At 35.9% G+C, this 18,440-nt stretch overlaps 1 protein-coding gene across 15 annotated transcripts in view; it reads right to left on the bottom strand.

Annotated features, from left to right (window-relative positions):
* Positions 1–360: 360 nt before the first annotated feature.
* The window catches only part of LOC114280585 (ethanolamine-phosphate cytidylyltransferase), a 44,227-nt gene continuing 26,147 nt past the window's right edge, over positions 361–18,440 (bottom strand). For 6 of the 15 annotated variants that reach the window (XM_028222971.2, XM_028222972.2, XM_082903709.1 and 3 more), the window contains 6 exons: positions 15,674–15,741; positions 12,259–12,379; positions 10,741–10,806; positions 10,515–10,637; positions 4,837–4,900; positions 361–826 (listed from right to left, as the gene is read on the bottom strand). In XM_028222971.2, coding sequence (XP_028078772.1) covers positions 798–826; positions 4,837–4,900; positions 10,515–10,637; positions 10,741–10,806; positions 12,259–12,379; positions 15,674–15,741 — 471 coding nt within the window. In that variant the 3' untranslated portion in view covers positions 361–797. Of the gene's footprint in view, positions 827–4,836; positions 4,901–6,174; positions 6,301–10,514; positions 10,638–10,740; positions 10,807–12,258; positions 12,380–15,673; positions 15,742–18,440 lie in introns of those variants that run through there. The other 9 variants (XM_028222975.2, XM_082903712.1, XM_082903716.1 and 6 more) reach the window with 2 other exon arrangements.

Genomic DNA, 18,440 nt, shown 5'->3' on the forward strand with positions numbered 1-18,440 from the left:
TGATAAATAATTAACTATTGGAGATTGTGTTCCTAATAAACTTTGGTAGACATTACACAAGCTTACTGACCAGGTCCCCAAGTTGATTTGAATGTCAGTATTGGTTTCTTGTTTTTTGGTCTCGACCCAGAAAATAGGTGATTTTATCACTACACCTGGTACCATCTGTGTTGCTTGAACTTGCTAGATCTTGAATTCGTAGAAAAAAAGAAAAAGAAAAAAAGAAAAGGAAAATATAGTGAACGATGCTAAATTTATTTTTGTATAATTTCCTTGACAAATCTAATATCCAAAAATACTACTATTGTTTGCATTCAATGTAATGGAATCTGAGTAAAATGTCGCACATAAGAAAAGAAATGATGAAAGGATGAGCAATTGACATAGTAAAAATGTATCAAGCTAAATATTAGATTCTTCTAAAAAGATAGAAAACCACAAACCGAAGTCAGATAATCCACGTCTGCAAATACAAAGTTACCGTTATGACTAACATCCTATTTTTACTCTTGAGGAAAGTTTACAACAAAATGCCAAAGGAAAATTCCACACTGATGACGGTATATTATATTCTTCCATGTCCCTATCTTCTTTCTTCTTCTCTGTCGATCCAACAATCTCCGTCCAATGATACATCTATCTTACTCATATGTCTATCTTACACACTAACAGAACAGGCCTCTATATGCCGGATTATAAATCCAGGAAAATTCTACAATAGCTACCTGTTTGAAGTCTATGAGCGGAGGAGGCTTCAGTCCCCGGACACATGTTTCTTCTCTGCGTAGTATTTCTTCTCACTCGCTTCCTTCTTGGCATTGCGTTTCTGCAAGTTAGTCATGCAATCAGCAATCAGCATTCAGCAATAAGCAAAAGCTTCTTTGGTAGGGAAACAATGGCCTTGTTTGGTTGGTGTTTTGAGATACTATTTCAAAAATGATTTACTGAGAGTTTATAAAATTTGAAAATTAGTTTGGTTGTATATTTTAAAAATAGTTTTGGAGTCTTGGAATTTAGGATGATTTGATATTTTTTTGTAGTTAAATAGATGAGTGTGAGAAAAAGTGCCTGAGAAAGAGAGAGGAGAGAGAAAAAGTAATTGATTGATGTGTAATAGAGAAAAAAGTGATTTTGAATTTTTTTTTTTATTGTCAACCAAACATGTTTTTGGAATTTTTTCTCCAAAAACATGTTTTGAGAGACAAACTAAACATGCCCAATGTTTGTAGAAGTAACGCTGAGGGGACTTGGCATCAGAAAGGCTAGAGACCACAACCAGCACTCCTCACCAAACTTGGGTGGAAAATTTTGAGTGATAAAAATAAACTTTGGTGTAAAGTGCTCCAAACTAAAAACTTGAATAACAACTTCATTTTCAGTTGGCCTATGAACAAAAAATCATCTCACACCTGGAAAATTATTTGCAAAAACAGGGACACTCTTAGAAAAGGAGTTAAATGGAATGTGGGAAGTGGAGAATCCATATCTCTATGGAATGATGACTGGTGTGGACAAAAAACCACTATCTCAGATTTACAGCACTTCACAGGTAATGATGGAGACCAGGTAAGTTCAATCCTTGATGATGAGGGTAATTGGGACAATGAAATTATAGCTAATCTTGTGTTAGTAAAAATCTAGTTTGGATAAAATCGACAGTGAAGAGTCGACAGGAAAACCAACACAAACAAACAAACTGATCAAGCAATTTGGTTGGTGTCCTATGCCTTAACAGATTCAAGGACTTCTTTAGAGGTTGTAATGTGAAGAAACAAGTGCAAAAAAACTTAAAAGCGATTGAATAACACATAAACTTGTCACTTAATTACAAAAATCAAATTACAAGTTCAAATAAGATTACAATTGACAGGGCCAAACTGAGTACAAAAGCTAAATTACAGATGAACTACTCCTAAGTTAAGATAGACTACTCCTAAATAAGTTACACTACTCCCAGATTTCACATGATTTTTGTGAATTTGGTTGAAGGTCTTTTCTTCTTCGAATTTCTAGCTTTTATATGGCTTCACTGGCCATGCCATGCTGCCACGTGTCCATTTTCTAGCTCCCCACATCTGCCCATGATCTGCAACTGCCTTGAACTCTCTTTCCTTTCAAGCCGCCACACCCTCAATCTTCCTTTTTGAGCCACTATCTTCATGTCCTTGAAACTTGGACCTTCATTGCACATGATTATGCCCCTATCGACAGAAGATTTCCAATTTATGGTGCTAACAGTGCTCCCCTCATTTAAGGTAAAACTAAGTTTTGCCTTGAATGAACATTATTTATTCACATGGGCAATTTTATAGGCCACTTTTGATGGCCCAAATGTTACCATGATTTGATTAAAACAACTGAGCTGGTTTACAAGCCTAAAACTAATATGGCCCAACAAACAAAAACGACCCAAGCAATATAAACTTAGGAATTTGAATTGAAACTTCACTCTTGCTTCTTCGATCTACACTTCTCATCTATCTTTTCACCTTCTGCAAAACACTAGCCATGGCCCCCAAGGAATCTCAGTCTCAGTCAAAGGCCAAACAACCAGAGCCCTAGAACCTTCTCCAGTGCTCTGTTTCCCTCCTGAGATCAGGGAAACCATTTGAACTCACAAATTCAATAGCTGCATTATCCCTGTAAGCACCACTGCTCAAGGAGGGCTAGGGCCATCCTTCCTCAATACTATCCCTGATGAAGTGGCTCCATACTTCCCAATTGCTTAGACAGAAAGTTTATTACTTGACAGAGAAAAACTAGCTTGGCACCAATGGGATGTTAGCCACAATCATCTACGTTCATGGCAGAAACCTAGTGCTGACTGGAAGCTCTACGTAAATAGGATGATGAAATGTGACATAGACCTATGGCGAGCCTTGGGCATCTATGATGTCATCCATCTGTCATCCGTCCGTCGACATTTGCTTTTGACATGGACAAGTGGACCATCAGTTCTGCAGCTTGCTTCTAGTCCACCTCATGCAATTCCATGATGCTAAAATGTGGCATGATTTCCCCCACTATTTTAGATGTTGTACACTTAACTGGCCTCCCTGTTGTTGGCCAACACATCAGTGCACTCCTAACCCCTCAAAATGTTGATTTCAACATAGCTACCAACATAAGCTACGGCAGCTTTATGAAAAAATACCAAAAATTTGGTCTAGAACCTACTGATGAGGAAAGGATAGCTTTTTACCTCTTATGGTTGTGCCAATTCTTTTTCTGTATTCCTAGTTTCAAAGTTACTAAGGAATACTTATCCCTTGCCACTGGTATTCAAGAAGGTGCAGAACTGGCCTTTGCTCCATTTCTTTTGGCCATACTATATAATGGTCTTTTCACCTTGACCACTAAGGAAATTGATGTTAACTGTAGAGTGAAAAAGCAAGAGTGAAGCTTCAATTCAAATTCCCAAGTTTATATTTGCTTGGGTCGTTTTTGTTTGTTGGACCACATTAGTTTTGGGCTTCTAAATAGGCGGCCTCGTTTGGAAAGTGGCTTTTTTAGCCAAAAGTTACTAAAAACACTAAAAAGTCAACAACCTATACTAAAAAGTCAAAGATTCCTTTTTCTCTCTACTTTTTGCACATCTTTTTGTAAAAAGCCAAAAAGTAATCCTAAACATACTAATTTTTTTTACATCATATTTTAGCCAAAAAGCCAAAAAGTTACTAAAAAAGCATGTTCCCAAACGAGGCCTGTTGTTTTAATCAAATCATGGTAACATCTGGGCCTTCAAAATTGGCCTTTAAAATTGCCCATGTGAATAAATAATTTTCATTCAAGGCAAAACTTAGTTTTACCTTAAATGAGGGGAGCATTGTTAGCACCATAAATTGAAAATCTTCTGTCGACAGGCATAATCATGTGCAATGAAGGTCCAAGTTTCAAGGACATGAAGATAGTGGCTCAAAAAGGAAGATTAAGGGTGTGACACTTGGCAACCTCGAAAGGAAAGAGAGTTACAGCAGAGAGTTGAAGCAATTGCAGTAGTTACAGATCATGGACAGATGTGGAGAGCCAGCAAATAGACACATGGCAACAAGGCATGGCCAGTGAAGCCATATAAAAGTTGAAAATTTGAAGAAGAAAAGACCTTCAACCAAATTTACAACTCATGTGAAATCTAGGAGTAGTGTAACTTATCTAGGAGTAGTCTATCTTAACTTAGGAGTATTTCACATGTAATTTAGCTTTTGTACTCAGTTTGGCCCTATCGATTGTAATCTTATTTGAACTTGTAATTTAATTCTTGCAATTAATTGACAAGTTTAAGTGTTATTGAATCGAATTTAAGTTTGTTTGCACTTGTTTCTTCACATTACAGCCTCCAAAGAAGTCCTTGAATCTGTTCCTTGAATCTGTCAAGGCATAGGACACCAACCACATTGCTTGATCAGTTTGTTTGTTTGTGAAAATTGGTTTTCCTGTCAACTCTTTTCCATCGATTTTATCCAAACTAGATTTTTGCTAACATATTTTTGTATTGTTATTGTCCTCCTCCTTGAACTTCTGGCTGATAATAAGGGAGAGGAGGACCAGGCCCTCTAGGCCTTGGATTCATCATATTAGGCTCATAGTATGGTTGTTGCATGGCATGGTCTTGCACATTCTGAGACCTAACTTGATTAAATGGCCTGTGCCTTTGGTTTGCCATACCATAATGGCCTGCTGCAGGCCTATCAAATGCATAATTATCATACACTTGTGGCCTTGGTTGCCTCCCGAGTCTTGGTCCTAAGTCATTAGGAGGTCTGTAAAATGACACATGTTCATTTACAGTTGTATGCTTTTGAGGAGTTATAGAAGGACCACACTGTACTTGCTTACCTGAGTCTCTTCCACAACCTAAATTCTTCTCTCTATTATGCTCAAGCAAATGAAAAGGCTCAACCTGCATCAAAGTTGAAAATTCCTAAGGGAGCCCAAGAGAGAATTATAACGATTCAAAGAAGGAATTTCTTGGCCCTTAGGGTTAAGCATAGGAATTTCTTGCCAAGTTTATATTGCTTGGGTCGTTTCTGTTTGTTGGGCCATATTAGTTTTGGGCTTGTAAACCGGCTTAGTTGTTTTAATCAAATCATGGTTACATTTGGGCCTTCAAAATTGGCCCATGTGAATAAATATTCATTTAAGGCAAAACTTAGTTTTACCTTAAATTGAGGGGGGTATTGTTGGCACCATAAATTGAAAATCTTCTGTTGACAGGGGCATAATCATGTGCAATGAAGGTCCGAGATTCAAGGACATGAAGATAGTTGCTCAAAAAGGAAGATTGAGGGTGTGACACTTGGCAGCCTCAAAAGGAAAGAGAGTTCAAGGCAGTTGTAACAGTTGCAGATCACGAGCAGATGTGGGGAGCCAGTAAATGGACACTTGGCAACATAGCATGGCCAGTGAAACCATATAAAAGCTGGAAATTCGAATAAGAAAGGACCTTCAACCAAATTCACAACTCATGTGAAATCTAGTAGTGTAACTTATCTAGGAGTAATCTATCTTAACTTGGGAGTAGTTCATTAGTAATTCAATTTTTGTACTCAGTTTGGCCCTGTCGATTGTAATCTTATTTAAACTTGTAATTTGATTATTGTAATTAAGTGACAAGTTTAAGTGTTATTCAATCGAATTTCAGCTTATTTACACTTGTTTTTTCACATTACAACCTCCAAAGAAGTCATTGAATCTATCAAGGCATAGGACACCAACCACATCGCTTAATCCGTTTGTTTGTTTATAAAAATTAGTTTTCCTGTCGACTCTTCCCTGTCGATTTTATCCAAACCAGATTTTTGTTAACATGTCTTGGCACGCCCAGTGGGACTAAAGGTTCATTTGCTTTAGATGTGGCACTAACACAGAAACAACCAAAGCCATTGTGATAGATGGAATTCAGAAAATAGGAAAGGATGTTGGTCTCAGGTTTAATACTATGGGAGGTGATGACTTGCAAATATTTGACAATGACTACATGTTCTATGATGGATCAGACCCAAGAATATTTGGGCCTGTAGAAGATTATGGTAAGGATGATGCTCCATTCTTGTTCCAAGGAGCTCCTATTCACCCATGCTTTGGTGGCTCAAGTAATATTAGAGCCATGCTAAGGAAGCAAAAAGGATCCAAGCCTTATGGAAATCAGAAAATATTGACGAGGCCATACATTGGCCAGCAGCAACAACAACAAGACCTCCAAGAAATCCTTCAGATCTATAGACCCAAGTTCGTTACCTACACTGATGCCCCCACCTGGGTGGGATGTGGGATCCTCTTGTGGTAACTTCTCCACTGCTTCTGCTTATAGAATCATTGCAAACCATGAGTTAGATGGTAGAGATTGGAAGTGGATCTGGAAAATCAAGACTCCCCATAAACTCAAATGCTTTCTTTGGCTTATCCTGAAGGGTAGACTGCTGACTAAATCACATGCGGCTGGTATGACTTTGTGTCCTAGGTTTGGACTTTTCAGTGAGGATGAGAGTCATCTCCTCAGAGATTGTGCTAAATCCAAAGAAATTTGGACTGAAATTAATAATACTAACAGGTGGGAGGATGGTTTCTTCTAACATGAAAAATAAGTTTTTTTTGGGAAAAAATGGTACCTTATTTTTATTGCGACTCTTTGGCAAATCTGGAAAGATCGTAATAAATTGGTTTTTGAAAATCTTGAGAACCCCATTCAAGCTAGCCTCAAGAACATTAGGGATTATGTTCATGAGATTGATGAGGTTCACCAATCTCCTCTCCACCCCAGTCCATCTCTACCTAGACTAATTAAATGGTGTTTCCCTATTGCAGGTAAGCTCAAATTGAACACAGATGGCTGCTCCAAAGGAGATCCACGACAGGTAGGCTATGGAGGACTCTTGCATGATGAGGCTGGCACCTGACTATACTATGGAAAGCTGGGTCACTGATCCAGCTTGGAAGCAGAATTATGGGCCACCAACAGGGGCCTTACCATCCTCTTCCAAAAAGGTTCAATGGATTGTGGAGATTGAGACTGGTTCGGAGCAGGCCATCAACCAAATTCAAAATGGCCCAAGCCATAATTCACCATACAAGGCCCACATTAAGGATGCAAAGTTTTTACTTAAAAGATGTAGTTGTTCACTGGGGCACACTCTCAGAGGGAAATAGGGTCGCAGATAAGCTAGCCAACATGGGCGTGGCTCAAGATGAACATGTGATTTTAGAAGAGACCCTCCAGAAGATGTTAGAGCTCTCATCATAGATGACATGACTGGAGTTAGTGTTGTGAGGGACTACCTCTAGTATTATGTATTGCTATTTTAAACTCTTGTTTTAATTTCCGATGAATCAAAAAACAGAAAAAAGAAAAAAAGAAGCAATATGACAGCACATTCTATATGTAAGCGTAGCAAAGTATGGAACAAACCAAAATTAAAATACACGTCTCTAACATACATCAAACATGAAACAAAGCATTTGTCATAGAGGGAAGTTGAATTAGAAAATTATTATAAGCTAAATATTACCCAAAAAACAAAAATAGAGGAAATAATAGTGCGGTTAGATATCACAACCACAAATCCTTACGATTTCAAAATGCCTTCATATTGATTCAAATCTGAGAAGCATATACACTTACATGGTGGAGACGCATTGTCTCGGACACGACTTTGTGGACACATTTAAAAGTGTGTCCGACACTTCTTCAACCTTTCATAATTAAAATTTAAAATTCATAATACCAGACTCTTCTCAGACACTTTTTGAACCTTTTGAGTACGACCTATGTGATCATTAACAATGTTCTACATTCTTCGGAATGCAACTTGTGCACTCTAAATATGTTTTGAAATATTTATAAAAAGACTAAATCATGTTTATTTTAATGTTCCACAATTGCTATGTGAATGATATCTTAATGTTTAAGCTATGGAACATATGAAATCGAGATAGTTACTTTCCAAAAAATACTAACATTGGGGGAAATACCTATGCTTTATTCTCCTGAAAAGTGGGAGAATAAGATAAAACTAAAACCTATTATAAACCTAAATCCAAGTCTGTAATTCATGTGATTAACTTCTTTTGGTTAGTCCCAAAACATGGAATAGATCTATCAAAAAGCTCATTCAGTTAGCTACGATAGATTAAAATGAGATGCCAAAGGAGTTGATGGCTGAGTTGTATGAGGTAGGATACTCTCAAGTACAGATTCTAAAAGAAGGAATTGACGGGCCTATTCCAATCAGTGAGAACAGACAGCCCATTTGATTGAGAGATTTGAAATTTTGAAGGCTTGGTTTGATCAAGCCATTGAGTATTGGAAATAGGCTATAGCGCTTAATTACTTCAATTACTTATTTAGAGTAAATTCTCATATCTTAATGAGCCTATCCTCTCTTCTCTAGTCATATTCAAAATAAAAATATCGAAACTGATTACCGTAGGGAGTCTGAAATGAACAGTAAATAATGATAGTACTTGGAGTGGAAAAGCTATCCTAATGAGTCAACAATCTGAGGTAACCGGAGAGTGAGCGGCCGGGTGAGGGTGGAGCAAGTGGCTCAAGAAGAGAACGTGCCAGTGGAAATGGGTAACATATCCCCCCAAAACCAAGAAGTTCTCCCTTTGAACTTTGGGAAATGAGTCCTATTTATAGGCTTTTCCCTAATACTGAATATATAGCCAAATAGTGTAGCGACATGTGTCGCGAAATATTCTATCCTGAACCACCAGGCTTTGGTAGACACGTGTCCCTTTGCATGTACTATCTGTTTAGCATAAATCTTAGCAAGTACCATTGATTGGTATAAACCTCAACAGCTATCGTTTTTGGTACGGACCACGGAAGGTGCACCTGCTTCGGTGCAGTGGTACTTCTTGTGGCACCACGCTTCTCAGTTCAGTTTCCGAAAGCACATCTTAGGACTCATAGCATGCTATCAACCATTCTTGTGTCTACCTCAACAACGACTCCACCCTTAGCTACCTAACCACAAACTCCCTAGCTTCCCAGGAAACAAGAGTTGTGCCTCATACCAAGCCCAAGGGGGCTTCCTTGGTCTTGTTGGTACGACCGAAATAGGTCCATAACCGGGGTAAATGGAAAAGGAGTCCCTTACTTTCAGGCTGCCCTGCTCCCATCTTCGTGGGGTTGCCGCAACATATTTTGGTATCTCTAGGGCCTGCTGTTAGCTCCAACCAATAAGCGTAAGGGTTTGCTATAAGTGCCAAGCTACTTATGCTTCGAGCCTACTATCAATCCTAGGCTGGTAATGTTTTGGGGCCTGCTATCGACGCCAAGAATTAGTCTCTATTTCTAGAAATGAGGCCTTCCTCAAAGGCTGCTATCACCTTGGGGAGTCTTGCCTCAAAAGGTAGTCGTGGAGGATACAGTCGCCTCGACTACTCTTCCCTCAGCTAGTGTGCTTCAAGTAGTTGCAAAGGTGGCATCGCAATGACCTCCTAGTTGGATGGCAGCGCTGAGGTTGATTGCCTCAGCTACTGGACTGCGGCAAGTAGTACCTCGGCAGGTTTCCTTAGGCACTTTCACTGCTGAGGGTCCATTCGCGTCTAGTGGGTCGGACTTGGTTTGGCCTTCTGGTTGGCTCACTTCCCTTTAGGCTTTGACCCCATGTTCATTTAATCACACTTGTTTGTCTAATAGAGGTGACCTTAACTTTTGCCCCCTCTACAATTACTAATCCAGGACCAAAATATTCGGAGGAATCTTATGACCAAACAAAAAAATATATGTAATTGTCACCTAGAAACAACTGGCCATGTCAAGCAGCACTTTAAAGAAAAGAAGACTATTAGGAAAGGAATATAGGCTTTGCTCTAGCCGAAGCTATTGCATCGTTTGCTCCAATAATGGCCTTTTGATCTCATCCGTACTCCAATCAAAGAAACAAGGTTGAAGTTTCATTCTTACAATCATCATTTTGAAGCAAATAGTTACAATGCTGATTCTATATAAATAGAAAAGCCAACTCCTGATTTCTAATTTTGATTAGTGTTATGCTGCCCTTTTTTCTTTTTCTTTTTTCTCTTTTTTAACCTTTTAATGAACTATTTGAATATTGACATATAATAAATTTATAAAAATATAACCTTGTCATGCATTTTTTTAAAATCGTCGTGCCGGCATATCTGTGTCATGTCCATGTTACTTAGATTCGAATTACCATCAAACATTCTGTAAAGTGAAAAAATAAGAAATAAAAGACAGCATTCACACACAAACACCGCGCAGGCACACACACACATACACAGAAGAGAAGAGAAAAGAAAAGAAAACAAAAGGTTGCAGCTCAATCAACATATGCTATTCTATTAATAAGTTTCAGCATAAAATGTGGGCAAAGTTTATTCCATTGCTACCATTTTTACTTTCAGGGAATGCACCAAGAATTAGGTTAAAAAAGGGATACTTATCAAATGTATTGAGAATTTAAAGGTGTGAGCATTCACCTAGAACAACAATATTAGTGTTATCAAGCAAATGAAGCAAGAGGGAAACAGTAAAGGATTACCACGTAAACTTCATGATTGGCAAGTATCCTTTGGGCCACTGAAGTGGTGGTTATATTTTTTGGGCTCTGTAGCATCTGAAAAATTCCCATGCTCTTGGGAACTGCATATGGGTCAGTCTTGCCCTGCATTAAGCAAATCACAATTTCAAGACATGGTTTCAAGATGCAAAGCAATGCAGCTGGAAATCATAATTGGTCCCAAATGAAATGTGTCGAGTCAACTTACATTCAGGAAAGTGTTGCTCTCAGCAACTGTCCCATGCACAACCAAAGAGATGTTGAAAGTTGTTATCTGTTCAGAATTAAGAATCATAATAATCATTAACATTGAAAAAAAATAATTAAAATGAAGATCTGCAAGCGAAGGAACTGTTTTCAAGAAAATACAATGACATCTTGGAGAAGCAAATGCCATGTGTGATTTAGAAAAGCCAAAAGAAATTATTTTTTTTTAAAAAAAAAAGTCAGAACATTTTGCAAAATTTTCTCCCAGAAGTACTGCTAACAAGTTCCTCACATGGGCTCTATCAGTATCATTATGCATATTTAGTGGCATTAGATGGAGTCCAGTTATTATGCCAATCTGAATACCATAGTACAGGACAGGCTGGAACATCAATCCAGCCAACATACTAGCTCGGTGGCTCACACTAGCTCCACCATTACTTCAGTTGGCCAAATGAAAAATCATTAAAAAAAATATCAATTGCAACATGTGTTAGATTAAATGAGTAGTTCTGAAAAATATTAATAGCAAGAAAGGAAAAAAAGAAAAAAAAAAGAAGAAAGAAACACATCCTTTTAGGTTGCTACAATTATTAGTGCACGAAGAAGTCTAGATAAATACATATACATATATAAATTTTCTTCGTCATAAATATAAACAGATAAATATATATGAATTTAATGTATATGATGCATGCACGGTGTGTGCATGCATGCTTGTTCAAAGATAATATACATATGAGTATCTGTTTGTGTTAACTACAATTTCAATAAGCAAACCAGTGTACCAAAAAATGTTAATACCCTAGCAAATTACGTTTTAGAATGCATGTTCCGAAACATTGTATATTTTCGTTTCAAAATGGTAAATTTAGCGATCCAAAGTAATCCCAAAAGTTTTTTCAAATATGTTTCCTAAAGTTTTCCTTTATAAAAAATTAAATCAAATATAATGAACTAAATTTAAGACTAGTGAAGTTTTAACAGAACAAAATGTAAAAAATGGGTCATAACGCTCATAAAAATGTGTTGCTACAAAATTTATATATATATATATATATATATTTTTACTGGATACCTAATTGTTACAAGAAAATTATTCTACAAGTAACTTATTTTTACACTGTAATCTATATAAGCATACTCTAATTGTACCACATTTTAGAGCATGTGGCACATAACTACATTCCCATTCCCGTTCCACGTTCCAGGTAATATAGAAGCAAACACCTGGAGGGCACACAAAAGGAGGTGCAAACTGAGTTGCAACCTGTAACCAAGTCTAATTAAAATCAACCTTTCTTTTAACTAAAGGCAATTGCTGTCTAGTGTTGGTTCCTCATCTTTCACATGATGTTAAGAAAATAAAACTTATGACTGGTAATCCACAATGCCCTTTTAGATGTAAACCAAATCAAGCCAACACACATAATGGCCACACAAAGGGGTAACGTACAGATTTCACGCATTTAGCTTTGAACAAAATGGAGCACAAATACAAATAAGAAATTAAACACACCATGTCCCTTGTCACTTCCAAAGGTGCACCAATGATGACTTCATCAACATAACGGCAGGCCAGTACGCTAAGACTACGCTCATGTAGATGCATAATAGGATGGTGCATCCCTCGCTGTTCACTGCATACAAAAGCAACTTGTTATTTTTCTAATCCTTCTTATCTATTCCGTATTAAAAATACAAAGAGTTTTCTACTTTTTTTATTCCCAAAACACCCTCCCTTACTAATTGATTTTTATAGCCGCATCAATTTGAAAAGGTAGCACACTGTAAATTGAATTCCTCCATAAAACCAACTCCTTTTTTTTTTAAACCAAAACAACTGCTTTTATTTGGTTCCCTTAAAAGAAACTGCTTGCCTTTGGCAAGGAAACTAATATCAAGGCCATATTTCATACGATTCATTTTAACCACCAAAAATAACTTACAAACAACCCAGCAAAATTAAAAGGTTAGGACAATGTCTCTCAAGCATTATTCTGAAATCAAAAGGTGTGAATAACATCACGAGTATGTATTGAATTTTCATGAATTGGGTGCTAAAGCACTAATAAGAAAATTAATAAAAAGTCAAAGTTGTGGAGTACCAAGGTATGTACAAGTCTCCAACGTTGTGTTTGGTTGAACAATTATATATTTGAAATGGTTGTTCAAGATGTACACTTTTGTTTGAAAAAAATATGTATGTGCTATTTATGCAATAAAATTTCTGACTTCTAGATTTTACAAACAAATCAAGGAAAAATGTTTGACTTATAGATTTTACAAACAATCGAAGAAAAATGGTCGCACTCGGTTCTAAAATCAAAAAATCGAGCTAGAAACTCTGAATCATTGTTCTGAAATTGAAAAAATGGGAACAACATCTTTGAAGCGAGGAAAAAAAAAAGGGATGATAATGGATAAACAATTTGCAACAAATAAACACTCTTGGATTTACAAAAGACGAACATTATAGTGTAATAATTGAAAGAAGAAAATAGATCACAAACAGAATACAAAAAGAGACAAGAAGTGCTGCTTTTACATGTGAGGCTGGATTATATTTTAGAAACAAAGCCATTATGATATCTATAATCAAGAATGAAGACGAATACGAAAGATCATATTCCAAATTAATGATTTTCATCAATTTCCCTAAACATACAAATTAATGATTTTCCTAAAGAACATCTACAAAAAGTGCATGTTATGGATTGTTTGGATTTAAGCAACTAGGTCTAACTTAGTTGGGCCATCGTGACTTTTTTAAGGGCTTAGTCCCAAGAGGGAAGTCATGTGTTCAACTCTCCCTAAGGGGGAGTTGAATTAGGAGGCAATCACTTGGTGTTTTGCAAGGGTGGGAAGGCTAACAATTGACTTTTGCCGATAAAATAAATACATCCACAGTTCGTGCCAAGGGGGAGTTGAATTAGGAGGCAATCACTTGGTGTTTTCCAAGGGTGGGAAGGCTAACAATTGACTTTTGCCGATAAAATAAATACATCCACAGTTCGTGCCTATTTATTGTGATTTCATCATCTATTTTCATTTTTCTAAAGACAAATAAATTTATTTTCTTTTTTTTTTTTTTTAATTTTGATTTGGAGAAAATTTTCTAAAAATAACCAACTTACTAGAAGACATCAAAATGTGATTTTTGAATTTGTAAAAATTATTTTCACGGAAAACGCAAACTGCATGAATGTCGTTTTGCAATGTTTACAATTTATTATTTTTGATTTATAGAAAATATTAAATATATTTGTATTATTTTTAGTATAAAAATTAAAAAATATATTTGGTACACATATTTATTGATTTTCCTAAAGAACAATTAGACGAAGTGAATGCTTTGGATTGTTTGGATCTAACTCTACTATTTATGCCTATTTAGTTGTGATTTCATTTTTTAGTTTTTATTTAAATACAAAAATGTATTTGGTGAATCAAATATATACTAGATTTTTTAAACTTTTCCATCTTTTTTATGTTGCTTTCCTTGCACTATCGTTATTAATTGTTCTAATTTATCCACTTGCGTGTGTTGTCTTATTTCTCGTATAGTTGTTTAGGTTTCTTTCCAACTTTGAGAGTTTATTTGTATTTATTATGTGTTGTATTTGATTTTCATTACAACTATAATTAATTAAGCATCATTGTAACAACATATAAATAAAATTTAAAATATGTTTAGATTTCTATCCCATTAAAATCAATTAAGTTCGTTTAATAACTGTAACTCTTATCATTTAAAATTTTATTTAAATCATAAAATGTTGGTTAAAAAAATACTAAATTTTTAGTTACTTATGTATAAGTACCAAAATGTACCATTATGACATAACCACCCTCGCCACAACCACCACGACTACTACTATGCCTACCACTATCTCCACCACCAAATTATTTCACTACGACCACCACGTTTGCCTTTGGCACTACCGCCACATTTCCACCACTACCAAATAACCACCAATAATTATTCCTTTTTAAAAATTCAAAATATGTAAATATAAAATACAATATAATGTGATGCTAAACTTTTGTTCATGTTCACTTAAATGTGGTTTTCTAAATTTTCTATATAAAAATATAATTACAAATAATTTACAACTTATAAAAAAAATAAAAATAAAAACTTTAAATTAGCTGTTGAAGTTTCAAATCAAACCTTATTTGGTTAACGAACACTATTTTAAATTGAATATGCGTCTATTTAAATTTAAATCTAAAAAGTTTTGAATTTAAACCGAACCAATGCATCAGTTACAATAACATAAAGAGTTTTATCTTATAAAAACAAACTCTCTACAATTTGAAGACATAAAACTGTGGTACTTTTTCTCCTTAATTCTGTTTTTCCGTAGTGCTATATACATATTATATTACTATTTTTTAAAAATTTTAGGTATCCAATACAAACTTGACATCCAATCTGCTACAACTATTCATTGTGAGTTAGACCGCTATGAATATTCTGAGTTGAATCTAGTTGTATGAGTTCGTTCAAACCTGTATGGAACGAGGCACATGCAATTTTAGGATAGTAATTTGTGGTGCCTCTCCAAATTTCATAGGCTATCTCCATACTCTCTATCTCTTTGTTTTGATGGTTTGGATGTCAATATTATATTATTTTGATTTTATTTGTTTGATGTCCAAAAGAAAATTTTGCTATATATAGAAATTTTACCCTCAAATCGAGATGAAAAATCACAAGCAACACAACTAGTTATATTAAAGCATGTGAGAATTGATATATATATAATCACATGGACAATATCCTAAACAATATGAAGTAATAGCAATACTTATATTTTGCTAAGAAATAATAATAACACAATTATAACTATTGGCATCATCTTCACCACAACCACTCAAAAGGCAAGTACGGAAGTAAACCCTGTAAAGCATATAATGAATGGCCGCACCTGACAATGTGGTCACTATGGATACCAACAAGTAGAAAATCTCCAAGTTGCCTGGCACTTTTGAGGATCTGAGCAAGCACAAAAATTGGCCCATTGAAAACATTACTCACAGGATATTTCAAAAAGTAACTGTTAAATTAAGGAGAAAGGCTGCAATGAAATTCCAAGTTTATAATACAACCAAGAGTAAAAAAAGGCCATGCATGTCACTTAATAAGATAGGTCTGTTTACATCTTAATTGCATCAAGACACATCAGACAGTACTCTTTATACTTCGGCACAATATACAAGTAAATAAAAAGGTCTTCTTCTACATGCATCGGAATGAGCTTCTAAGGTGAGTGGGGCTCATGTCAACAGCCAAATGACGAGCTAACTGCCAATAAAATTAGGTGTTCTAAATATAATAACCTAGAAAAGTATCCTCAAAATCATAGATTGTGACTTAATTGAGGTACGGGTCAACAAATTCATTACAAGCCATGGTCTTTTCACTAAGGTTCAACCCTCAAAATAATAAGCAATTATTATTTTTTCCTTTTGGCAAGTAATGTAAGATTCATTAAATAAAGGCATAAAGGAATTACACCGCAAATACAAAATAAATAAATAAATAAAATGAAGAAGAACAATATGAAGAAGATAGAACACAATGCACCTCCAAGTGTATAAAAAAAAACTCTACAAATCCACAAATTGGTTGAGATGGCTTAACTACACCCAACTCCTAACTGTACACATACACACCAAAAAAAAAAACTCTTCAACCTATACAAAGGCATATTACATGAATTCTTCTACATTTGTAAGCATTTGTGAGGACACTTTGACACATATGATATATGTTCGATATGTTCAGTTAGATGTGCACCATACAAATATGTGCAAGTAGTAAAGTTTACTATGTAACTATGCATTATATTCATGTTCTATGCACGAAAGCTCTATGTCAGATTCTTAATACCATTTTACCCTAGTAAATGAAAGTAGTATTTAAAAAATAAGAAATTTAGTAGTGCCAAGGTGTCCTAGATGAATCAGACACGTGCACACACCCGATACCCCATACCTACACCCATGTAACAGAGATACAAAGGGCCTCAGTGCCACCAAAAGACCAACGATTCCACATGCACCATGTTAGAATTTAACCCACTACACCACTACCACCTCACCTACTCCACTAAACCTAACCCACTACACCACTATCACCATCCACTACACACCATCCACTACACCTACATCTATATAAGGAACCATTTGTAATAGACAGAATATCAGATCAATATATATCAATCAATAATACATACAATTTATTCTCTTCTTTCTCTATATCAATATATTTTTTACACACCATATAATCAATGACCATAAATTCTTCCTCCGCTCGCCACTAGAACCCCAGCCAACTGTAGAGAAGCTCATCCACACAGTAAGGGATAGCCCACACTACTTCAAACCAACATAACTAAGTTCAAAGTTCTCTCGTCACATGAGATGATCCACTGACTCACAAGTCCCCCATCCCAAAAATAAGTGTATTTTTCAAACTTATCCCACATCTTCTGAATCTCTTTCCAAAGACTCACCATAAATCATGTTTACCCCCTTGTCCAATCCCAATCCCACTTTGTTCCATCTGTGCGAATATAACATTAATTATGTAAATATATTAGATTGATTGTATATGTTTATTCTTATTTCCTATTTTAGATTAGGTCTAGGATTGCTATCTATATCGGTTGTACTCCTTGTATTATACACAAGTTGAATATACAATTCATACAGAAACTTACATGGTAGTAGAGCAAGGTACGAAACCCTAGTAGCCATCACACTTCGGTCGTTGTTTCTAATTTTTGGTTTCATCTTTTGTCTCTCCATCAAGTTCTCTGTCCGCGATCGTTGGGTGGTCGTGGGAATCACGATTCGTAATCATCCGTGACCTCTAGTTGAGTTGTCAAGTCGCGAGTTGTCTCTATGGTTCTCTGGTCTTTTCGTTTGACTTTTGGGCTTCAATGTCTCATACATGATCTCCCTCTACCTCTAGTTCGTGCAATCAAAGAGGTCTGCTTCACTCCTTTTGACTTTGAGTTTGGATTCTGGTTTTGTCTCTCCCAACGGTCTCTCTCTATAGCTTTGCTTTGGTTGTATTTGACAATCTGGTATTGCTCTTGGTTTATTATAGTCTCAAACCTCAGTTCTTTGCTTATTACTGTTTGACCCATTAATTCTCTTTTTATTACATTTAGACCCCCATTAGTTCATTGTCTTTTCCTTTTTTGGTTTGTTATGATGTCGGACACTAAAATTCAAGCCATCAAATACAAACCAACTAGTAGCAATTATGCCTATTGGGCCAATGTTATGAAGAATTTTCTTCTTGGTCAGAAAAAATTGGGCTATGTTTCTGGATCTGTTACTCATCCATCGAACTCAAAAGTGAAGGCTATCTGACTTCCTGTGACACTTGGGATTGTGACAATGCCCCAAATTCTGATCTAGTTTCATAATTCTATGGATGACCGTATTGAAATGATGTTTTTCCAAATACAATACTGCCAAGGAGGTGTGAGATTATTTATTGGGTGTTTATCAGCAATCCAACTTTGCCAAGCGGTATGAGTTGGAAACAGCTATTCAGAGTGCTCGTCAATGCAATCAGACTATTCAGGATTTCTATATTGAGATAAAAGGTCTCTGGGATCAGTTGGCTTTCATGGACCACCTCGCCTCAACATACTAGACACTTATGTTGAGTTCCTA

The sequence above is a fragment of the Camellia sinensis genome, chromosome 13, assembly GCF_055761805.1.
Source record: "Camellia sinensis isolate YWXY chromosome 13, ASM5576180v1, whole genome shotgun sequence".
Lineage (NCBI taxonomy): Eukaryota > Viridiplantae > Streptophyta > Magnoliopsida > Ericales > Theaceae > Camellia > Camellia sinensis.